The 23,689-nt window shown below is 41.4% G+C and overlaps 8 protein-coding genes across 8 annotated transcripts; 3 read left to right on the top strand and 5 right to left on the bottom strand.

The window, feature by feature from the left end:
- Positions 1–6,672: 6,672 nt before the first annotated feature.
- On the top strand, positions 6,673–8,482 carry PAAG_08806 (phosphatidylinositol N-acetylglucosaminyltransferase GPI3 subunit; the record flags this gene model as incomplete). The annotated part of the gene is made up of 5 exons (XM_015846634.1): positions 6,673–6,689; positions 6,785–6,816; positions 6,876–6,910; positions 6,986–7,374; positions 7,438–8,482. The coding sequence occupies 5 exons, from the start codon at positions 6,673–6,675 to the stop codon at positions 8,480–8,482; spliced, it is 1,518 nt and encodes a 505-aa protein (XP_015701431.1).
- A 639-nt stretch (positions 8,483–9,121) lies between these two features.
- Positions 9,122–10,008, bottom strand: PAAG_08805 (ADP-ribosylation factor 1; the record flags this gene model as incomplete). The annotated part of the gene is made up of 2 exons (XM_002789254.2): positions 9,122–9,825; positions 9,960–10,008. 2 exons carry the CDS (start codon positions 10,006–10,008, stop codon positions 9,122–9,124), a joined length of 753 nt encoding a protein of 250 aa, XP_002789300.1.
- Positions 10,009–10,640: 632 nt separating this feature from the next.
- Positions 10,641–12,400, bottom strand: PAAG_08804 (hypothetical protein; the record flags this gene model as incomplete). The annotated part of the gene is made up of 2 exons (XM_002789253.2): positions 10,641–12,110; positions 12,203–12,400. The coding sequence occupies 2 exons, from the start codon at positions 12,398–12,400 to the stop codon at positions 10,641–10,643; spliced, it is 1,668 nt and encodes a 555-aa protein (XP_002789299.1).
- Positions 12,401–13,027: 627 nt separating this feature from the next.
- Positions 13,028–13,720, top strand: PAAG_08803 (hypothetical protein; the record flags this gene model as incomplete). The annotated part of the gene is made up of 1 exon (XM_002789252.2): positions 13,028–13,720. The coding sequence occupies one exon, from the start codon at positions 13,028–13,030 to the stop codon at positions 13,718–13,720; it is 693 nt and encodes a 230-aa protein (XP_002789298.2).
- Positions 13,721–14,448: 728 nt separating this feature from the next.
- On the bottom strand, positions 14,449–15,467 carry PAAG_08802 (hypothetical protein; the record flags this gene model as incomplete). Its single annotated transcript, XM_002789251.1, has 2 exons — positions 14,449–14,883; positions 15,018–15,467. 2 exons carry the CDS (start codon positions 15,465–15,467, stop codon positions 14,449–14,451), a joined length of 885 nt encoding a protein of 294 aa, XP_002789297.1.
- A 769-nt stretch (positions 15,468–16,236) lies between these two features.
- On the bottom strand, positions 16,237–17,445 carry PAAG_08801 (hypothetical protein; the record flags this gene model as incomplete). The annotated part of the gene is made up of 4 exons (XM_015846633.1): positions 16,237–16,788; positions 16,850–17,163; positions 17,226–17,319; positions 17,365–17,445. The coding sequence occupies 4 exons, from the start codon at positions 17,443–17,445 to the stop codon at positions 16,237–16,239; spliced, it is 1,041 nt and encodes a 346-aa protein (XP_015701430.1).
- Positions 17,446–19,151: 1,706 nt separating this feature from the next.
- On the top strand, positions 19,152–19,726 carry PAAG_08800 (hypothetical protein; the record flags this gene model as incomplete). The annotated part of the gene is made up of 4 exons (XM_002789250.2): positions 19,152–19,170; positions 19,276–19,311; positions 19,427–19,542; positions 19,673–19,726. 4 exons carry the CDS (start codon positions 19,152–19,154, stop codon positions 19,724–19,726), a joined length of 225 nt encoding a protein of 74 aa, XP_002789296.1.
- A 467-nt stretch (positions 19,727–20,193) lies between these two features.
- On the bottom strand, positions 20,194–20,997 carry PAAG_08799 (hypothetical protein; the record flags this gene model as incomplete). Its single annotated transcript, XM_002789248.1, has 1 exon — positions 20,194–20,997. One exon carries the CDS (start codon positions 20,995–20,997, stop codon positions 20,194–20,196), a length of 804 nt encoding a protein of 267 aa, XP_002789294.1.
- Between the last annotated feature and the right edge of the window lie 2,692 nt (positions 20,998–23,689).

The raw sequence follows: 23,689 nt of genomic DNA, 5'->3' as shown, positions 1-23,689 counted from the left end.
TAGTATAAATATAATTACTATTTAAATATATTATTTATTTAAAATTCTTAATTGAGATATATATTATTAATTTTTTTAACTTTATATATTATAATTTAATTTAAAATTAAAGTAAATAAAAAAAGTTTCAATTTATCTATTTAACTAAATAGATATAATAAGAATATTAAACTGATAATTAAAATATAAATAAAATAAATAGCTGAATATAAAAAAATAATTAAAAATTATAATAAATCAATTTTTTATAGTAGTGTGAATAAATTAATCTTGATTTATATTATAAGCAGTTGCACTATAATACTATATTACTAACTACTATATAATAAAATACTAAGTTTGATTCACTCAGATTATAATAATAAATAAGATCATATAATATATATAAATTTAATTTTAACACTGAGTCTAATAATAAATTATTTAATAAATATTAGTAGTATCAAACTTCTCTTACTAAATCTTATTCTTTTGCCTCTATACAAATCATTTTATGGGAAATTGTAATAAATTCAACTTTTACTAATTTTTTTAATACTTTTTTATAAAATTTTCTATTTTAATCTTATTTTAATTACTTAGAATATATTATCAAATTGAATATTTATTATTTTTCTTAATTATTCTATTATCTATACTCTTAGAAACTATATTCTTTAATATTTAATAGCTAATATAATTTTTATTTATAATTGTTGAGAAATTCATTAAGCTATTGAAAAAGCAATTTTTGTAGTTTGAGATGCTCATTGAGTTGATTATGTAAAGGGTTAAGCTCTAAGAACTAGAGGCTAGTCCTCCTATATAACAAGGACGAATTGCTTGAGAAAGGGAAGAAAAGAATGAGATGAGAACTCAAGCTTAAGCAAGCTCACATAGCATGATCACATATGCACATGCAAATAATGACTAGGCTGAGTCAGCCAGTCAGAGCAAATTTAGAGGTTCAACTCCTTATAATACTTCTCTTCTCCCTCTTTATTGTGGGCCTTTACAACTATTTAAAGTCCTCTTTACATCTAATTTTGCCTGCTGAGTGGTCTCTCAAGTGTTCAAGGTCTTCACTTCTTGTAGAAGACTCACATCATTTCACATAGACTCAGCTCAACCTACTCATTTAATGAGGTATTGCTTTTTTCTCTAGTAGGTTTATTTACTTCAAATTTCCTCAATCTCAAACTCAGGTTCTTCTGGGATCTTTATAGCAGATGGTTGCCAGTTGATTTGCCTCTGACTATACAGGAAATCTATCACTATAGCATGTAGAAGCTTTACATTAAAGACATTGTGAATGCCAGATGAGATGTTCAGACAGTAAGCATGAGATTTTATCTTTTCTAGTACAGTATATTGATTGTATTTTGTATTCAGCTTCTTGCACAGATGATTAGTTCTCATGTTCTCTAAGCTCAATCAGACCTTATCTCCAAATTGAAAGCTTGAAGCCAGGTCTCTTCATCTATTCATGTATTTCTTTTGAGATTGCTGAGCATCTGTCATTTTTACTTGAGCTCACTTCAACACTTCATAAGTCTTCCTCATATAATCATCTGCAAACTTAATGAGATTATATGATGTTTCAACAGAGAGTGCATCAGTCAATTGAGAAGATGTGGAAAAGATGCATTAAAAAAAATGAGCTCATGCTCATTGAGGCAGCATCTCTATTATTGATAGCCAGCTCTGCTAGAGGAAGTCATTCATGCCAGTCATCCTGTTGAAAGCTAATGTACTTGTGTAGATAGATATTCAGAGTCTGATTCATTCACTCTGTAGCTCTGTCAGTCTCTAAGTGATAGACTGTGAAGAGTTATCTCTTAATGCCTAATTTCTCACACACTCAAGTTCAAAACATGCTTGTGAAAGCCAACTCTCAATCTGATACTATCATCTTATGAATGTCATGTTGAGGAATAATGTTGTGAAGAAACACTCTAGCCACTATCTCTGCATCAGTTTTCTTAACTACTTTTAATATAATCTCTTTGATCAGTCTGTCTATTGTAATCATGATATTTGTATTTTCTTTAGAGCTTGATAAGTTCATGATAAAGTCCATAGAAAGCTCCTGTCATATGTGTTCAGGAATGAGAAGAGACTTAAGCAGTTCCTGATGTTGATCTCTTTATGCAGTGTTTGATCTGCAAAGATGACAGTTCCTAGTCATTCTTCTCACATAAGTGGCATAGTCTAGCCAGTAGAACTCACATCATAGAACTCCTGCTGTTTGCTCTCACCCAGGATGATCAGTAAGAGATGAGTCATGAGCCTCATGCACTAACCTGGTTCAAAGAGATTTGAAGTCTGGCACTCACTTTCAATCTTGAAATAGAAGCTTCTCATTCTCATTTAAAGAGCACTCAGAGACAGAGGCCTTAATGCTGATTTCAGAAGAAAATCTGAATCTTCTCTCATAAAAAATTTGCTTCAGACACTGCAGAATCTTATCATTTTTGTGAGTCTCATTTCACTGAGCTTGAAGAGACATCTCAGGTTTCACACTGGCAGTGGCCACTATTGATTCCATTTCAGGTGTCAGTATGTTAAACTTAAATAGTTGAGCTTGTCTCTGCTTGATTCTCTCATCATCAGCATCCTCTGACATGTTTTGCTCTCTTCACAATAGAATGTCTGGTTCAGTATTCAACTTCTCTAGCTGGTAATTAATTCTGAAGTTGAATCAATAGAGAATATTCATTCAACATAGCTGTTTTTCATTTAGTCTGTGTGTAATCATGAAGTATTCTAGATTCTTATGATCTGTGAGAATCTTGAATTTCTTTATACTTTGTAGCTCAGCATTCTATTTCTTTAAACATTCAATTATCATCAATAACTCTTTATCATGAATCTTGTAGTTGCATTCCGCAGGTGAATGCTTGTAAGAGAAGAAGGCACATAAGCATAGAATGCTCTGCTCATCATATTATAGCAGCACTCCTTCTGAGATGTAATCTGAGAAGTTCATTTTCAATATAGTCTCACAGTCAGGGTTGAATTGAAGCAGAATCAGAGCAGAGATAAACATTGATTTTAGACACTTAAAAGCTTTCTCAGCCTTACTCATTCACAAAAAAGAAATATTCTTATGTATAAGAATTGTTAGTGGGATTGTGATCTTTGAGAAATCTCTGATAAATCATCTATAGAAATTGGCAAAGTTTAAAAATCCTCATACATCTTTAAGAGTAGTAGATGTTACTCATTCCAAAACAGCTTTAATCATCTCTGGATCCATTTGTATACCCTTGCTTGCTTCAATGATGAATTCAAGATATTTTGTGCTGTTCATCTTGAACTCACTCTTTTTGATATCTGCCTGCAGGCCTGCTTCCTGTAGATGCATAAACATCTTTTTGTACATGCTTGTGATGCTTCTGTAAGCTTCTTGAGGAAAATATCAAGATGTCATCTAAATAGACTGAGCAGAAGTCATCCAAATATCCACATAATGTCCAGTTGATATATTTTTAAAATATGCTTGGAGCATTGGCCAAACCAAAGGGTGTAACCAGCCACTCAAATAGCCTGTATCTGATTCTAAAGGCTGTCATCCACTCATCATCTTTCATGATTCAAATCTTGTGAAAAGCTGTAATAATGTCCAGCTTAGTGAATCATTTAGTCTGTTCAATTCACTGTAGAGTCTCATTGATTAATGATAGAGAATATTAATTCTTTTAAGTAATTTTGTTAAGAGCTTAATAGTTCACACAGAATCTTATCCCACTCACAGGCTTCTTTGCAAATAGTATAGGAGTGGCTGCAGAAGAGTTGCTCACTCTAATAAAACCCTTATTTAGATAATCTGTAAAAGTCTTTCACAAAGTCAGTAGTTCCTCTCAAGACATATTATATAATGAGCTCCAAGGGGGTTGTTCTGCACTATCATCAGTCTTTTTAATCAGTTCAATCCCATGATCTCTATCTGAGTCATGAAGTGAGGGTAGGACATCAGCAGCTTCCTTATCAAATATGTTCAAAAACTCATAATAATGTTCAGACAGCTTTTCTCTAAGGTCAATCTTTGATTTCACTTCTAGAGTCTTTTGAATGTTAGTCAAACTGACAGTGAAAATCTCAATGTTTCACTTCTCTCAAGTGCTTGCAAGCCTAGAGAAGCTTACAGCAGAGATAGAAATCACATCAGCTTTTGCATTTGAACTAGACTCTATCTCTATGCCACTCTCTTTAAATCTCACAATTCTTTGATAAGAGATCATGGTCACCTTTTGCTGGGCCAGCCAAGGGTCATCTAGATACATATCATGACCATGTAATCCATTCACTATGTAGAGAAAGGCTCATTCAGTTATGTGATCATCTATATCAATTCAAATGCCAGTCACTATGCTTGTAGAGAGTCTCATAGAGTTTTTAAAACCAGTCATTTTAACAGGAGGAATTTCAATGCATAGGAGCTTATGCTTGCTAACATAAAATTGAGAAATAAGACCATAGACATTACATTCACTGTTTATTATTGCTCTAGTTGAAAAGGTATTATCTACTAGAGCATCAACAGTGAAGGGTTTGAATATCATCTTAGATTTAAATCTTCTCCATTGCTTTCTCATAAGCTTCTTATTTTACTTCTTTCAGTGTCTTTTGGTTAAAGCTACTCTTTTCTCAAATTCTCACTCATATTCACATCATCATTGTCCAGTACCAGCTCAGAGATCATCTTAGCTATCATGAGAGTGGCAGAGTATCTGAAAGATTTGAATGAGCAGCTCTTAATCATATGATCTCCAGCTTTACATCTCAGGTACAGGTCTTGCTCTCTTTGTCAATTAACCTCTGTCTGATTTATCAATTTAATGTGACAGATGCTTGAGGTCCCATCATTAGAAGAGAGATTCATCAGATCATTAGCAGAAGCTTGAGATCAGTTTTATCAGTCAAAAACAGCATGACAAAGTAGAGAGTGTGAATTAGACATCATATGATCTGAAGAAGATCTGCTCTCATAATGTTTAGATCACTATCTTAAAGTCTTAAGCTCAGAGAGTTTATGATCAACTAATCTAAGCTTCTTGCAGTAATTCTCATAGAGAGACAGTTCTCTTACACTCATCATGTCTTCCCTCAGCTCCATGCTTAGAGTGAATTTCAAATACCTCTTTTTAATGTGATCATCTCATTCATGATCATCAGCTTTCAGCAGTAGCTGATTAAATTTGAGCAGAAAGTCAAAGAGAGCTCTTCTACTCTGTCATAGATTATTGAGCTTTTGCATAGCCTTTTCCTGTTATGCAGAATCACTAAAGAGCATGTGTGTCTGCTTCAGTAAGCTCTCTATCATGAAGTTGATTTTGTTCTTATTATTCTCAACTCAGAGATAAACTTGAGCTACTATCATTTCTTTCAGTCTCAAGTATACATATCAAACACATTCCTCATTATTATCCAAAGCTTTTCCATTGATCTTAAGTTTTGATTGAAGCTTTAGCTCTCACTGAGAGTAGTGCTTCAGATTAGAATCATCATACTTCTTGTAGTTCAGTAGCTTGGTCTTTGATCTTCTGACTGCAATGAATGATTGCAGATTTAATTGAGAGAGAATTGATGTCAGAGTGTTCAAAGCTTGTTATAGATTAGCTATTTCAGCTTGCTGAGCTATTATTAAATCTCTGTTCTCACACTGGACCTGTTCCTGCTGTTGAAGAAAGGTCATTCATTGTTATTCAAAGCTGCTGAGAGCATCCCTGCTCATTGCTTTGTGTTGATTCATTTATGTATTTGTTGTACAAGTCTGCTGCTTTATCTCATTCAGCTAGACATTTTCAATGTTGCTCATTCATTTGTTAGCATGATTGCTAACTCAGTCTATTCATATATCAGTGCTATCACTGAACTTTATGATGCAGGATTTAAGGCTCTCAATAGTCTATCATATGTCAGCACATTTGCTGAGCTTCATGATACAGAATTAAGGCTCCTAGTGACCTATCAATGAAAGGAGTGAAGCAATTTGTAATGTAAAGGATTAAGCTCTAAGAACTAGAGACTAGTCCTCCTATATAACAAGGACAAATTGCTTGAGAAAGGGAAGAAAAGAATGAGATGAGAACTTGAGCTTAAGCAAGCTCACATAGCATGATCACATGCGCATGTGCAAACAATGACTAGGCTGAGTCAGCCAGCCAGAGCAAATCTAGGGGTTCAACCCCTTATAGGTTAATGCTTATCAAGTGGTGGAATAGTTTTAGAGCGAGTCAATATACGCGGAATCACGTGAGGTGCAGTCACTCGGGGCAACGGCCAGCTACGCCGAGCTCCAACAAGTAGCTAACCTCCGCCTCCCGGATAGGAGGATCTCCTTAGAGGAACAGTTAAGACTAGCTGGCAAAAAGGCCCAATCGCCCAATCCTGGATTCAGGGTGAGTACAATTCCTTAGGGGTACTTTGATATCCCTAACTGATAAGTACGCGATATTTGTCATCAAATTTATGCACGCCTGTGGCAAACGGCTAATCTGTGTTAGGCCCAACAGATATTTACCAATGTCATCTTTGTTTCTCTTGTGGTCTACGGCGTAGGCACATCACCTCTTCGGATTGAACATTTGGTCCATGTCTTTTACAGATACCAGCTAAGAGAGTGCTCTCTGCGCAAACCATGAATGATTTGGATGTGTGGCTGTGGAATGTGTCATCAACATCACTGAAATGCCTTACAATATTGCGTGAGCTCCGACATCCTCTCTTTATTTTCCTAATCATAAAAAAACCCTTCCCCTTAGCCAAATCTTCAATTCTATTATAGCTGACAATAAAACAGTATGATCAGTGATTTCTTCTTTCCCCAACCTGGTACGTTAACTGCTTAAATCTAACCCTGAAGCCCTTAGTCCCCAGTTAACAACGCTCAGGGGGAGTGGAAAGTCACATATATCAACTCTCGTCAGTCAGTAAATCACTGTGAAACAGGAAACTAAAGAATCACCCGAGGCTTTGCCTAGGTCCTAACTTGCGCCTTTAGAAATTAATAGACAGAGGCCACAAAGTCATCATTGTCACTCATGCCTACAAAGGCCGGACCGGGGTACGATACCTTACCAATGGACTCAAAGTCTATCATGTCCCTTTCTTCGTTATCTACCGCGAATCCACCATGCCTACTGTCTTCTCCTTTTTTCCAATCTTTCGCAATATCATAATACGCGAACAAATCGAAATCGTCCACGGACATCAGAGTCTGAGCAGTTTTTGCCATGAGGCTATTCTTCATGGGCGAACTATGGGCCTGCGTACGGTGTTTACTGACCATTCGTTGTTCGGCTTCGCCGACGCTGGTTCTATTCTCACAAACAAACTTTTAAAATTTACATTGAGCGATGTTGACCATGTCATTTGCGTAAGCCATACTTGGTAAACAGAAGCCTTCTTTGTGATCCCAACCACAAATTCTTAATACTAATGACGCCTATATAGCAAGGAGAATACAGTCCTTCGTGCTTCACTCGACCCATTGATGGTATCTGTGATTCCTAATGCTGTAGTAGCGGAAAACTTTCGACCTTTATCGTATGCACCTGGCGCAAATGATCAGATGTCCAGGAAGGATTCAGAGGCCGTAGCGGCACCGCGACCTCTAATAGGCCCAGATGATGTTATTACAATTGTTGTTATATCACGCCTCTTTTACAACAAAGGAACGGACCTCTTAATCGCGGCTATACCAAGAATTCTATCGTCTCATCCAAATGTTCGCTTCGTCATTGCTGGTTCGGGGCCCAAGGCGATTGATTTAGAGCAAATGCTGGAACGTAAGGTTCTCCAAGACAAAGTTGAGTTTCTTGGGGCAGTTCGCCATGAGGAAGTTCGTGATGTAATGGTGCGGGGACATATTTATCTGCACCCAAGTTTAACCGAAGCCTTTGGAACAGTAATTGTGGAGGCGGCTAGCTGTGGGCTCTATGTTGTTTCTACTCGTGTTGGGGGAATTCCAGAAGTGTTGCCACAGCACATGACCACGTTTGCTAAACCAGAAGAAGATGACCTCGTTCAAGCTACTGGGAGGGCAATTGCAGCTCTCCGCTCAAACAGAGTACGAACTGACAAGTTCCATGACCAAGTACGTATGATGTACTCGTGGACAGATGTCGCTCGGCGAACTGAACGCGTCTATAATGGAATTTGTGGAGCAATCAGTGAACAGGAGTTTTACGGCTACTTTCCAGGACAAGGTTGGACCGCTACGAGGGGTCGAATACACAGCTTCGCTCTTATCGATCGATTGAAGAGATACTATGGTTGCGGTATATGGGCAGGGAAATTGTTCTGCCTTTGTGTTGTCATAGATTTCCTGCTATATGTGTTCCTAGAAATATGGTTCCCTCGAAGTAACATCGATATTGCGAGAAGTTGGCCAAGGAAACCAGCAGTCGGAAGTACATATGACCCCCGTGATATCGACTCATCCTCCATCCGTCGAGGCTCCAGGCGCCGCAGGAGTCGACCAAATGGGATATATTAATTGTGTCAGCAGAGTAACACTGGAAAAGAATGTTACAGATGTCGTGTTTATCTAGGTGTCCACTTGATTCACAGATTAGGTTGTGACAACTAAACGCGGTGAAGTAATTCGCCTGCCATTTATCAGGTAATGGGTATTTTGTGGCATTACTGATGTAAATGTATCGATTCCAACGCCGCACTCTGTAATGTTCGCTGTCAGCTTGTTCACTAATAGCCCTATACCCGCTCTGAACACATGGATACGTTAAACACACGGCCTACAAAGCTAGTGGCTACGGTATATTCCGAAAATATGACCTTGGGAGCCCCAGAGCATCAGGCTAAGGAAATTGCAAGTTCCAGGGCTTCTTACGCTCTTATTTATAGCCTAAAGAGAACGCCGTCAATAGATGAAAGTTATACGGCATTTATGTACCGTACATACGTAGCAAAAGCCTCCAGCAGAAGGTGGAGTGATATGTCTAAGAGTCAAGAGAGGATCTTACGATAACGGTGCAAAAAAGGTAGAATCTAATCGCCAACGCCACACTGGAAAGAAATGGACCGAAAGAAATACAAGATCACGACCTAAAACAGGGGCGTATAGATACTCCTGATAGTAAATAAATCACAGGCCAAACCTCACAACCATCTCATTTCACCTCATAACAGGAGGTCTCCCTTCTTTATTCCACTTCACCCGGCTGCGGACCCATTCCACTGCTTCCCTCACTCCACTACCCATTAGCGCACTGACTGGTAGAACCCGACTGTCTCTCACGCCAGCACCCTCCTCGCCTTCAAACACTTTCCTTACAAACCCCTCCTTAATGCGCACCACCTCGACGCAATCTTCTCTGTCCTGTTTATTTGCCAGTATAAGGATTGGCACTCCTACTGTCTCCGCATTTTGCAATACTGACTCCAGAACCTCCCGACACTCATCCAGTCTCCCAAATTCGCTCCGGGGATCTATAGCGCTCATAGCCTCTGTAATTGCGCCGGAAGGCCCTTTACCACTGAAAGACGCGTTGGGCCCCTTGTCCCCCGTGGGACCTAGTCGCGAAACGTCTGCGTCTTCGCCGACGTCTGCGCTATCAACAACGAAAATAATAGCATGGCAACTTGAATAATAACTTTGCCAGAGGCCACGCATGGATATCTGCCCACCTATATCCCATATCTTCAAATACATGTCTGGGAGTGATATTGTTGCGACATTTTGACCCACAGTCGGGGCAGTTTTGCCCAGGGGTTGCGGGATGGTTGTATTGGAGGCGGTGGGGAGGAAGAGGGCCTTTATCTGGTTTAATAGCGTAGTTTTGCCCGCATTATCTAGCCCAAGGAGTAGGACAGAGTATTCTATACCGTTATTGTCAAGATTACAATTGACGAGTTAGCTGACAGACCAAAGTGTATAATGGCAAATGAGAGCAAATGTTAATTGCGCAGCAGTTGAAGGCAGCAACGACTGTATATAACTCGGCCGCACATACCCTCTTTCCTCGTAGCATAGAGATAAATTGATTTTACTAAATGGTACATGGTCTCCTTTCAGTTCCGTATGCTAACAAAACGTGAGCACAGCCGCATTGCCGTTATTAAATCGTAATGAAAGGTGCGAGCTTTCGAGCTCCCGTTTCCAGCCCACTCCGCTTTCCGACGTTACTGGTATGGTGGGTGGGGGCGGAACAGTAGCAGAATCATGACGTTTAAAAAGGTAATAATTACAACCAAACGAGTGGGGTTGTATCTCTTAGGTAGAAGGTATGGAATAGCTCCAGATTGAAACCCTAAACTGATTATATTGACACTGAACGAAGTGTCCTTTTGCGCAAAGAAATTAGAATAAGTGATAGTTTGAATGGGATCTATCTAGGGATGGAAGCTGGCGCCTGGATATGTCTTAAGATCATGTGACACTGGGATTGCAGTCACGTGTCATAATAACCCTAGGTACCTCTGAGGCTGGTAGGCATGTAACTTGGAGATATCCACGAGATACCCCTAGCTTTAAACAGACAAGATTAAGAATGTGTAGATATCGAATTTCCAGCTCCAACGGGTTCCCAATAAAATGGGTGATTAATAGCGTGTCCTCAGAACTCCTTGCAGCCAGGTATAGTTTGGCGCTCACATGAGAGCACTAAGAAGTTCTGAGATCTAGTCGACAATGGTTAATCCGAGCTAAATCCCTCCCATTCGGACTCCGAATTCGACCCAGAAGCATCATCATTATGTTCCCCAATACTTCGTCCGGAGCTTACGAGTACTGGGACATTAACATTGGAACCATCGCTTCCTTCAGAGCTATCATCCCGAACGAAGCCAGCAACAAAGAATCCCCCAGTACCCTGCTCGTCATTTGGCCAACACCGCAAGCATGCATCCCTTTCCACCTCAGTCAAATGCCAGCTTCCCTGTTCTCCATCGCCCGGTCCGTCAGGTTGTATACCCCGATGTTTCCAATTTCGAAGTCCTTGAACTTGCTCACTTCTTGAAAGTATCCTCCATCCTCGTCGCCTTGCTACTGGTGACTTCAGCACGCGAGAAACAACCACTTCGTTTTCCTGCGCATGTATTGAGCAGGTACTGTACGTAACTCGGGTAGCTGCTGGGAAGTTGAAGGCGTGCTCAATGATCCGCGTTTGGAGGTTAGACAGTTTTAAGAGCCGGTCGTAATCGACATTAATTGGACTTTGATCTTCGGGGTCTCCAAGCGCAAAACAGACTCCATCCATCTGTGCGCGGACCGTACGCTTTCGTTTTTTGCTCCAATAGCTGGGGCCTGACATGGTTGGTAAAGCTAGTCGCGGAACATCATCCCTTCCAACTATCCCACTTCCCGAACAACTGGGATCAAGTAACAGGCCCGTGACGTTGTGGAAACGCTTATCGCAAGGGTTCAGAGCTAGGAAATCTTGACCAGGCAAGATAGACACCAGCTTATCAACACCAGCAACACTTACCATCCGTTGCAGGATATTTGACCGGCTTTGTGAGGCGTCGCATGAGAATATAATTGGCTTCTTCTGAACTAAACCGCCACCGCGGAATTCCGTATCCGAACACATTAATGAAGCCAAGTGAGTTGTCTTGTTACCAGGCGCTGCGCAGCCATCTATTAAATCCCCTTTCCATTGCTCTGGATTGTCCCCAAGGAGCAAATATGCTGGAAAGCATGACGCTTTATCTTGTAGAATAATCCTACCCCTTTTATATGCCGTTGACGATGTCAGTTCTACCCCCTGTGGAACAGCTAAAAGGTCAGGAATATTGGGGTCTCGATAGTATGTTTGAGGCACTGATGGCGACAGCTCCAGAAGTGAAGGAGCAGACTTATAGGAAGCAAAAGTGGTATTCAATTCCTTATCTAGGGTGGTAAGAACTTTGTTTACCCTAACCCATCTGGGAGACACGAGTGACTCCTTTTCCGCCCCGTACTGTCGTTTTTCTTTTGCAATCAGAGCCTTGAGTTCCTCGACTGAGCCACATCGTCGGCGAACGCGGGACTTGACAAATTCGGCCCTTATCCGGGATTTGTGTCTCTCAATTGCTAGGCGTAAGTGATGGTTCGAGGGTGCAACAATGCCTCTCCTCGTTAGAAGCAAATCGTGGACAAGGAGGATAGAAACAATGGGTGTGAGCTAGAAATTTGTTTAGCTGGCCATGAAAAGTGGAGGAGGTTAGCTTCATCCACTTTACTCAAGCAGCTGAGCGGGGTAACAGGCTGACCGACCTTTGGTTCGAGAGGCAAGAAACCGGCATTCTCAACCACTTCTTTCAATAGAATATCCCACTTCGATGCCTCCGTTATCAAAGCGTAAACCTGAGCAGGTGGGGATTTCAGTTTGGAATTGTAGACACGGGATTTAAAGGAGCCACCCTCGCCCGATGTGCCATCGAGGATGGATGCCGCAGCTACGTACAATGACATTGCATCGTATATGTACCAAGGTATGTACGAAGATACAGATATATAGAGATGTCTCTAAAAGATCCTTGCTGTTTGCTCTGTCCAAAGTTGCGGTTGAGATTGAAGGATGAGGTGATGTTTTGCTCTTTTCTCCTTCCTCTTTAGCCCTAATATTGTGATACGCTATTCCCGATGTGAAAAGCCTTAAAATGAGTTCTGTTGCCGCCTCCAGCACGTGGCAGTTTCCCGATTAGGTTTAGCGGTTACTTGTTAGTCAGCAGGCTGTTCATTTAACATTAACTAGTTAGTTAACTAATAACTAGTTAACTAGTTAGTTTAACTATCAGATCTTTCTTATCTCTTTTATCTTTATCTGATCTTCTGGATGAGAATAAACAGAAAGGAGAGGAGAAGTCAGTAACCATGAATATAATTATCGATCTCTATTGAATGTATTTGATGTGTGTTTTATCGATAACGCAACTATACCTTAGCTCGGCAGGCGTTTCGGCTCTCACATCCGTATTTATTTACCTTCAACTCTCCTGTCGCTTCGTATGAGGCAGAATATATAGTCATATCCTTTCCTATACGTCATTCTCTTATCTCAATTTCTCAATTTAAAAACTAAGACACACCTCCCTCACAATGGGCTCACCTTCAAGTTTAACTTCAACCATCCTTTCAAGCTCGCAATTCACCACATCACTCCTCCCACCCCCGGGCCCAATCCTTACCCGACCCAACCCCGCCGATCCCGCCCCTGCCAACAATCCCCCCATATTCAACGATGCCATGAGCGTGCGCACCTCAGTGTTTATAGATGAGCAGCACTGCTCACCAGAGAACGAAATGGATGATGATGACGCGAGAAGTTGGCATTGGGTTCTTTATTCTACGGAATCTGACCGGCGTATTCCTGTTGGCGTCATTCGCTTGATCCCTCCTCCCCATGCTCCGCATGAACTCAGACACGAAGAGATTCTCAACCACGATTGTTCGAAGAAACCCCTTCATGACAATGACCATAATCACAACCATAAGCTGGAAAATCCATACATCAAATTATCAAGAGTCGCGCTGCTGGCGGAGTATCGTGGGGCGGGGCTAGCGCGTGTCCTTGTAAATACTGCTTTGGGCTGGGCTGCGAGACATCACAAGGAACTGCGGGATTGTCAAGGGAAACCGTGGGCTGGTGACGTGTTGGTCCATGCACAGGTAGCCATTGAGAAGATGTATGCACATTTGGGATTTGTGACGGACGCGAGCATGGGAACCTGGGTGGAGGAAGGGATGGACCACGTTGGTATGTGGAGGAAGATAAAGGTGCCATCAGAATAATCAGAATAATGTAGACGATAGATTAATGAATATGATATAATAACTTGGCTAGAATATTTGCAATTGGTATATTCATAAGCGCATACAACCTTTGCTAGTTTTCTTACGAACAAGTGGGCTGATTAGAAAGATGACTCAAAATACAATGTGGTCGAGGGGAATTAGGTATTGCCATCCTGATGGTAAAAAGCATTCGGCCAAGTATGATATATCACATAACATTGATGGATAGCACGATATATTCTTCAAAATAAGTCATGCCGGGGATAATTGCACCTAATAAACAGAAAATATAGAACAAAAATCGCAAAATAAACAAGAAAGGGAAAAGTGAAAAAGGTTGAAGAATAAGATACATGAAAGACGCGGATAACAGTTGATAACAACGATGTACGCTGCACCCATCTATCGGAGCATATAACACTGGTATATAAATAGAAAATAACTCTGACATATCGATAGCAAAGAAGTGGTACTCTTCAGCAGTCCCGAGCATTGTCGTAGATGGAAAGAAAAGATAATGTCCGAAAGAGTGGGATAAAACGACATCAAGAGGATAATTAAACAAAATTTGCAGCGGGGGAATAATGGCGATAAAGGTTGAAAATAAAATAAAAACGAGAACTAAAGTAAAATAAGTGCAGGAGAAATGGCACTCTGAATATAAGGAAGCAAAAAAGATAAAACAGGAAAAAAAAAAAAAAAAAGAACCATTGACGGGACTGAAGTCAGAATGTGCTCCAGCTCCAGTCTCTGGGAACACTGCTCGCAACAAGACCGCCGTCTTGGTTCGCTCCTGGAGACAGAGTGCCGGAGCTGTCAGCTGAAGCAAATTCAGAGCCACTAGCTATCATAGACTTTGCAGATGCTGCATTGGCGTCTTGTGTGTCATCTTCTATATGAGAGATAAGAATTTGTTGTATTTCATTAAGTCGTGCAGTGCGATCTTTATCCCAGCGGCGAAAGGCGTTCCAGCAGAGGTCGCAGGCACGTGAGGGAATGCCATCGGGATGGAAACGAGCATTTTGGTCAAGGAGGACGGTGTGGGGAGTATGCGACGAACAAAAGACATGGCCACAATGCCGGCAATGGTGGCGACGCAGAAAGAGGCCAAAGAAAGATCTGCATGTGGGTGAGTCGCATGTAGGGGATGCTGAATCGGCCTAGATAAGGACAAAGAAAGAACGGGGGATTCTTGGTTAGATTTTTTAATTTGTGGTATTTAAAATCTGCGAAAGACACGGGAGACGACAGATGCGATAAAATTATATGTAATATGTGCTGCTACTGTGCATACCTTCCAATGGTCTCTCGTGGGAGTTCCGGTAACCTCTCCGAGATTCTCGTCCCTCAACCACTCATCCTCAGCACGTTTGCTTACAGAAGTTTTGACGCTTTCGCTTTCGTGGGTTGATCCCCTAGTGGCGGTGCCAGCACTCGTAGTCTCCGAATGACCGTCCAGGCTTACTAAGGACCCATGGACGCTGCGTGGGGGGGTAAGGGGAGATGGCTTGGATGTACGCTCTGTGGGGCGGAGGACGGCGGGAACATATAATGGGGATTTGGGGGGCCGAAGCTGACGGGATTGGAGGTGGAGTTGATGTAGATGGGGGTTGTGCAAGCGTGGAGAGGTGGGGGAATTGTTTGCCGGGGTGACGGAGGTTGAATGGACTGGCGACGGCACTTGAGCGGATGATGAGGTTTTATTGGTGTTCGCTTGGACTTGAGAGGGTAGAGTATTTGACATGGCTAGGAGTACCAAAGGGTTATATAGATTAATTCAATGGGGCTAAAAAACAAAGAATGAGGACCGCAGGTGGATGATGACAATGACGAATAACAAGAGGTAATGAGGTGTGCGGATGGAAATGTGTAAAGCCAATTAATTGCAGTTGGTTGCTTTGATCTGTTGTGTAAATTCCAGAGTGAAAAAAGAGTGGAGAGTGTTGAACGGAAGGGATGAGGTGAATGAGTGAGTCTAAGGCAAGTTATAGAAGGGTGGTTACTTATACATACATACCTATAGGCACCAATTAGGCATATATATAGATAAAGGGTGTTGATTTCTGAAGAATGGTGGGTGGAGAGGCGAAAGGACGAACGATGAAAGGCGGCAGGCAAAAAGGGCGGTAATAGGCGGCAAACGGCAGGCGGAAGGCGGAAGGGAGGGCTAGTAATAACGCATGGAGTAGGTTGATGGCAACGGATTCCATACCTAGGTTCTCTATGTGCTCTTACAGGGTAGCTAATATCTACTAAACAGTTATTAGTTTACTTAGTTTACTTTACTGCAATATTCAGTAACTTCCAATAACTGCATTATTGTTCTGAGCAACCTAAGGTAATGGTAGTTACTCTTTGGGACATACATTACATTCATTGCATTAAAATATATAGGACTCCCACTACAGCATATATCCATACCTCTATAGATGTGATACATGAATATATACAAACATGCACACAATCACACGAGACAGAACTTTACATCTTCTTCGGCGCTACCCACCATCGTTTTAGCCCAAGAATCCCCGGCTCAAATTCCGCGCCCGTTGCCCACTAACAACATGTAGTTTGACGGCAACGAGTACAATTTCCATTCTCCCTGTGCCACTCTCCCCGTCACTAGCCTCCAGCCGCAATTTCCACTGGCCCTTTTGAACCAGCCACTCTCCACGATTGTCCATGCTATCATCTCTCTTACACTTTAATATTGCTTGGCCATCATGCGACCGCAATGGGTCTGAGTTGCTGGACGGGAACAAGGGCGGAGAGGGGCCAGACGTAAACACCAACCCGGTAGCTATCCGCGATTGTGCTACATCGTCGCTTGGTTTACTGTCCACCTCGGAGAATGTCCCGTTGCTTCTATCCGAAAACTCTCCAAGGTTGGTTGGGCAGGGTTTATTGCCAGCTTCGGAACCAACGGGCGCGAATAACGAACCGAGGCCCCACCAGGGGAGGCAGTTCCTGATGGAGAGCAGCCATCGCTGACGAGTTGGACCCCCGTCTGCTGGATATCTTGCAGTTGAATCACGATTTCTGTACTCTGCTGGAGCAGGTTGTAGCTGATGGAATGAGGAATGAGCTTCTGCTCAAGCCCTCGGAGGTGGAAATATCGGCAATCACGTAGCAGTTCTGCACGATGTTCCTCGTTCCGTATATGAATGGGATAACCCTTAAGCAAATGCAGGAGTTCAGCAAACACTTCAGCCGACCGTTGAGCACCATAGGAGGCATGATAGCTGGTGGACGTAGAAGCCCCTGCCGGTCCAATCCGGGCAAAACCTCTCCCGGCGTGGCAAAGAAAGCCTCAAATGTGAGAGAGAAGAAATTGGGCGAATCACCAGGGCTAGAAAAGACGTCCCGCGGAATTTGAAAATTCCGGCCTCCAATTTGGATGAATATCTCAGACTCGAACAATTGGGAGATCAAGCGCGGTACTGTATGCAGGATATTAACGGGTTGGCATCACTCAGGAAGATATGAATTTGCGGTCACGTACAACTATAAAATTGGGCGTCCGCAAACAACCTAACAAAATATAATCCATCTCGTGGTCGCACATGGTAACCTTGGTTCGGAAACGGGATTGTTAGCTGCGCCTTATTAGATGGCTCCTAAACAACTAAACCCGTATATACCTTGAAGATGCTTAAAAATATCTCGGAAATTGGCAGGGTCACGGTCAATATACAATGTTCGTACCGCCGCGCCGGTTTCATGGTGACGTAATTGCCCGTCAAAAAAAATGCGAAAAGTATGAAAGTGCTCTAGGATTTTAGCTTACACAGATCTTCACTATGACTGGATGCTTAGAAATTCTAAACTAACCATCAGAGGATATAGATGCACCTGACAGTTTGAACAGCTCTGAACCTATCTGAATGGGAAACACTTTCTCAGGGGGAGAATACATGTTTTGTTCTTTGTCGATATATTTGGTTGCTTCAAAATTCCTGGAATGTGTGTGGAGGATCCGGGGTCGATGTTCAGACTATGCTTTCCATTCTTTGGACTATTCTCGCTGTGATTCCCTCCTCCATCATTGCCACTTGCACCGTGAGGTTGTGAGTTTGGTGACGAGGACATATGACCAGTTTTTGGGTCCTGAGCTCCACGTGAGGCGAAAGTGAATGCAGGCTTATGAGGTATGCATCCTAATGAATGTGTGTAGAAGCGGTATAAGGTGATGTCCTTCTTGCCAACCGTGGCTCTGATTCTGATTTTCGTTTACTCGCTTGAGTCGGGAATCGAATAATTTCTTACCTACGCTTATAACAGAGGATGCCTGAGATGCCCCCAGGTTGTTCCAGGGTGGAAATTAAAGATATAAAGCCCGTTATTGGAGGTGCAAGTGGGGGGTAAACGTTTTCTGCAATTGCCCCTGTGTCTGATGATGCTCCGGCAAAATCAGGGACCACCTTCTTTTGTTCGTTTATTAATTGTTCCTGGGGTTCATAAATGTGAACTCAGTCGAGAAACAGACTATACGATGGGCAACAATTTAGGTCATCGCGTTCTCAAAATATGAGAAGTTAGAGTAGTCCAGCAGGTGACAAGAGTCTTCCTGTCCACTCAATCCCAATTCACCCTCAGCAATAATTGGTCAGCCAACGCGTGGATTCGAGGATTCGAAGGGCCTGGGGGCGGAGATCGGGAGGTCGCCTCGCCCGCTTTGGGGAAAGAGTCGCAGGAGTTAATCAATTGATATAAGAAATTGCTGACAATACGGGATGGGATGGAACATTTAGAAATGGTCGGTGGAGAAGACTCTTTGTTTAGTTCTCGGGGACAGGCAAGATTGCTGACGAGAATTTGGAACAGAGCCAGGGAGGGTATCTGAGGATTATACGGATATCAATGAAATCCCTAGTCTGGAGTTCTGTCCTTTTCTTTGCTCTAGCCTAGCAGACCACGTGCCAATTACTGGATGGAAGAATTGATAATGATCTTTTACTATTCGTAGAGATTTGTGCTGGAATCACAGGCATCTCTATAAAGCATTATAATTATGACAAGCAGAAAGGACCGTTATATAACTGGACGTAAATATGGAGAGAAACAGGGACAGCCATGTTCAAACTTATCCAGCACCTTTGGTAAAGAAGGACGTATGCGGATACTGAAGAATTATGATACAGAAACAAGGGTACAACAGTTGAGAATTGGCAGAGTGATGTATTCGATGGATGTGTCCCTACTTCTCTCCTCTAACCTTAATCAAGGAGGGGAGTGACTTGGTATTGCTGACTAATCCGCAGAAGATGGCTACGGATCAACCCGTGGGATGCAAGTCCTGTCATCTGTCTATCTATCCACGTATTTTGTACGTACATACAACCGTACATACAACGAGTTTCTCCAAGCATTGTTGTATAGACGAATAGCTATCATCCAGATATAAAGTCCTTCGCGGAAGCTTGCCGCAATGGCTGGCCCTAATCCGAGTCCGCCATAGCCCCCCTCCTCCCCTTCCCACAACGGGTCTTTTCCTTCCTGCACAGACCTTTGTGACCCTTTCCAAGCAAATTACTGACACCCCTTTTCCGTAGATTTGCTCCTTGATCCGGGTTTGCAGAAATATTACGGTTCGCCTCCTTCCCCCTGATAGCTGCCCTGTTTCTTATCCTGGGAAATAATCCTTCACTCTATTCTGTTCCCGAATACTGCCGTCTTGACTTCTCATTCCTAACTTTTTTCTAGAACTGAACATCAACCGATACAAATACTTCCGATGGACTCCACGAACGGCATGGATCTCTTTCTGCTATATGGCTCTCGTGCCTGGTATTTTGGCTTACATCGGGTGCAAAACTGATGTGAGTTGGGACTTTCCTCAATTGGCAATTATAAGTTGTGTTCTGGCCTTGTTTCTACTCGCAGGCGATTTTCCCCCTGCGAGTGGATTGAATAAATAATGATCAGGGTGGTATGCTGATGAACATGTAGGGCAAGTTTGAATTTAGAGGGAAGAGGCGAGGGGACACAATCGTGGAGTGGTAGAGTTTGCCTTGGCTTGCCCTGATAGCCTGGAACGTTGAATAGAAGGTTTCAAAACAAAATCAAAATTTTCGGATGGAAATCAAAGACTACCGATCGATATAGGGATCCTTCTTGTTCTCCCGTTTTGTTAATTGCGGCTATATCGAGCTTGATGGGTGACTAATTTGTATTTGTGTCCTCCGTTTAATCTACAAAATTCCGCAAAAGGTAAATCGTGAGACGGTGCAATTCCAAATGTTTAATACGTTGGTATTCATTGACCCCACCTCTGTAGATACATAAAAGAAAGCTAGAAAAAGAAAACTTGGTTGAATACTCCTTACCAAAACATGAGATAGCCAGAAGTAGTTAAAGAAAATTTATAAGAATTGCTCACCATGGAAAACGAGAGGTACGTACATGTTGCCTTTTCCGCAGAATAGAGATGGCTATTTTGGTTTGAAGAAGCTCCAATCTCAAAAGCCATTTCAATAGGGCCTTGCTCTTCTTGGGTAACCCCGACAGAAACCACGGCCCCCTCCATCAGGAACCCTTTCACCCCTCCTCCACTCACCAGCAGGTACACCTGCTGGGCCCATGTGAGGAAAACCGCCTCCCCTACCCATACTTCCACCTGTTCTTGATCTGCTAAACCCATTTTCTCTTGATGTGGACTGTCCATTGCCAAAAGCTCTCATGCCGCCTCCTATTGCTGAGATTCCTACCACTCCCCTGTTTACAATGGCGGGGGCAATTGAGCCATCAGACAGGGGTGGGAGAATGGCACAATCCACGTAGTCACCAATCACGAAGCGAAAATCTTGTAAACATTTGTCGGCTTCGTCGCCCTGGAGCTTCAGTGGCCCATTTGCTCGACGATCAGTTTCCCGGTTCTCCGCATCATCACTTGGCCCGACAATTACACTACCCATATCCCTACTCAAGAACCTCCCTCGACCGTCTCCGGCAGCAGTCTGGGTTCTGGTATCGGGGTATATGAGGCGAAAGCTGATGCGCGTCCCCACAGCTGGGTCTGGAAGTATTGAAGGGAGACATGAAGTCAAGAGCTGCGCGAGTTCTCTCAGGGAGCAAGAGGGCCAGGTGTATATTTGGAGGTGAGGGAGAGGGAGAGGGGCAGGTGCGAGAGACACGTTTCCGCTCGATGGGGGAGAAGGGATCGGGAAATCTGAAAGGTGGTGGAAGGAATGCTCCCTGTAGAAGAGCTTCAAGTGAAAGGGAGTTGTTGTTTGGCGGTCAATTTTGAGGGGCACGTCAGAGCTGTCGTCCGGCATAGTTGCGAAAGAAAACAGTCATTCGTTGCTACAATGACACAATTAGGGCTTTTTGGGCGAAGATTTGAATGAAAAGAGAGGTTTTATCCCTGAGGTGTATAAGAATATAACACCCGCCTTCCTTGTGGCGGGTATATCAAGGATTGGAGAGAGGGAGTACTAATTGTAATTTATGCCAATTTATCTGGAGTTGTTTGGGAGAGAGCATGGGTCATGTACTCGCAAGACAGCAGCGCCTTTTATCAAGGTATCAATTAATGTCCACTTGGTTAGGTTAGGGTTAGGGTTAACCACACCATACTCAAAAATATCCTGAATTTGTCGGACCCTTCCGTCCCGTGACCCTATTTTCTAGTCGTTAGCAACCTCTGCAATTCGATCAAGCTTGCCATCTATCAGGTTATAAGACCCGTTCTGCGCTCAAACGTGGCCAATTTGGGAGTTATCTTGTCAAAATCGGCGACTGTTTGCTTCGTTTGATCTATTATTTATCTTTTACGTTCCCTATTTGGCGAAGTCCTTGACGCGCCCCCGAATCTATGGCGACACGCGAATAAGGCGAAAGGATATCACCCTAAAGAAGTGAATTTTGACCTGATCCCTCTCTAGAATAGAGAAGTCCTCCTAGAAGCTCCTTCTTTTTTTTTCATCTATATTTTGATCCTTTGATCAATCATATCAATAAGAATGGCTGATTCACTGAGATCACCTCCTATTACCCGTTCGCGATTCTGAATGTGAATAAATTCGGACAAATCAGTTCTCAAATTGATCCTCTACCTCTCAAGAGCTTCCTATCAGATTCTTTGAGAACTCAGCTGTTCATAATATCTCGGTGATCTCAGATCTCAATCTCTCTACAGTGTGACAGCGCTATGACGCGTTGGCTATGGAAACTGGCATTGTCTGAAAAGGGTAATCGCAACTGCCTAAGCAACGGCCTAGCAAACCACGCTACGGAAATTGCCTAGCAACGGCATAGCAACTACCCCATAAACAACTACCTCATAAACAAATACCTAATAGAGACTGCCTAGCAACGGCGTAGCAACTGCTAGTCGAAAGGGGTAACTATATAAGAAGATTTTGTTGGGCGTGTGTTGCCCGGGCGGCCGCCCCGCCGCATGTGATATAGTGTATATTAGATAGCTAGCTAGGCCTCCCAATATGAGAGATTCAACCATCTCACAGGTTATAGTCTGAACAGCATGTTTTTGCATAAAAACACATTTTTATTCAAGATTTCATTGTGTTAAAGACAATTGAATGAGTTCAACTAGATTTTCTTTAAAAATACTCTTTTTACATTAAAAATCAGAAGATTTTAAAAAGATACTATATAAAAAAGTAGTTACATTTATGAAGAAATTAAAATATAATATTATTTTTTTTCTTATTTATTTTTTTTCTTAGATTTTGATCTGAGAATATTCAAATCTTATGAATAAATAAGTAGATTACTTTCTACTTTTTAATTAAAATAAAAGAAATTTTTATATTTTTATTTAAAAACTATAGAAGTATTTTCTATACTTTATAAAAAAAAAAGAATATGATACTCAATTCTGCAAATGAAGAAAAAACTGAATATATATTGATAAAAAAAGTAATAAAAAAAGTTAACTCAAATTATAATATAGAAAAAAGATCTATATATGATAAATTATCAAAGAATGATAAAATTTTTAGTCTGAATTTTGACTCTATTTCAATTTCTACTTTCAATGTCAATAACATAATTATAATCACTGCAGTTGATCTATTTATATTTTGTCAACAAATGATAACTATATAAAAGAATATTTATATAAGTAAAATCATCTCTATATATACTTTAAAATAAAAGATATGTGAATATTATAAAAGAGTGCAAGCTTCAATAAATATAAAAATTATAATAATATTTAATAAAATCAACTATCAGATTTAAAGAATTAATATTTTGATAAATAAATCTTATGTATTTTATTCTGATTATAGATTAATTTCAAACTAGTCAACATAGCAGAAAACTCAATTTCATGCAGTATATTAAGTAAATTCTGATCAAAGTGTTAGAAAATAGATTCAAACTCTTTAAATTAAATAGAAATGAGATTAATTATATTTTTTACCATTATTTAATTTTTCAAGTTTTCAAGAAGACTAGCTTTTTGCTAATATAAAAGGCTGAACCTCTAGATTCACTCTGGCTAGCTGACTCAGCCTAGTTATCATTTGCATATGCGCACATGATCATGCTATGTGAGCTTGCTTAAGCTCATATTCTCATCTTATTCTTTTCTTCTCTTTCTCAAGCAATTCATTCTTATTATATAGGAGGACCAGTCTATAGTTCTTAGTGCTTAACTCTTTACATTATGAATTGCTTCACTCCTTTCATTGATAGATCACTGAGAGTCTTAATTCTGTATCATGAAGCTCAGCAAATGTACTGATATATGATATACTATTGAGAGCTTTAAATCCTGCATCACAAAGTTCAGTGATAGCACTGATATATGAATAGACTGGGTTAATAATCATGCTAACAAATGAACAAGCAACATTGAAAACATCTAGCTGAATGAGATAAAGTGGCAGACTTATACAATAAATGAATCAACATGAAGTAATGAGCAGAGATGCTCTCAGCAGCTTTGAACAACAATGAATGATCTTTCTTCAACAGCAGGAACAGGTCCAGTGTGAG

Source organism: Paracoccidioides lutzii (genome assembly GCF_000150705.2).
Source record: "Paracoccidioides lutzii Pb01 unplaced genomic scaffold supercont2.47, whole genome shotgun sequence".
Classification (NCBI taxonomy): domain Eukaryota; kingdom Fungi; phylum Ascomycota; class Eurotiomycetes; order Onygenales; family Ajellomycetaceae; genus Paracoccidioides; species Paracoccidioides lutzii.
The sequence above is the reverse complement of the archived record's forward strand: the minus strand, read 5'-3'. Positions and strand labels throughout refer to the sequence as shown.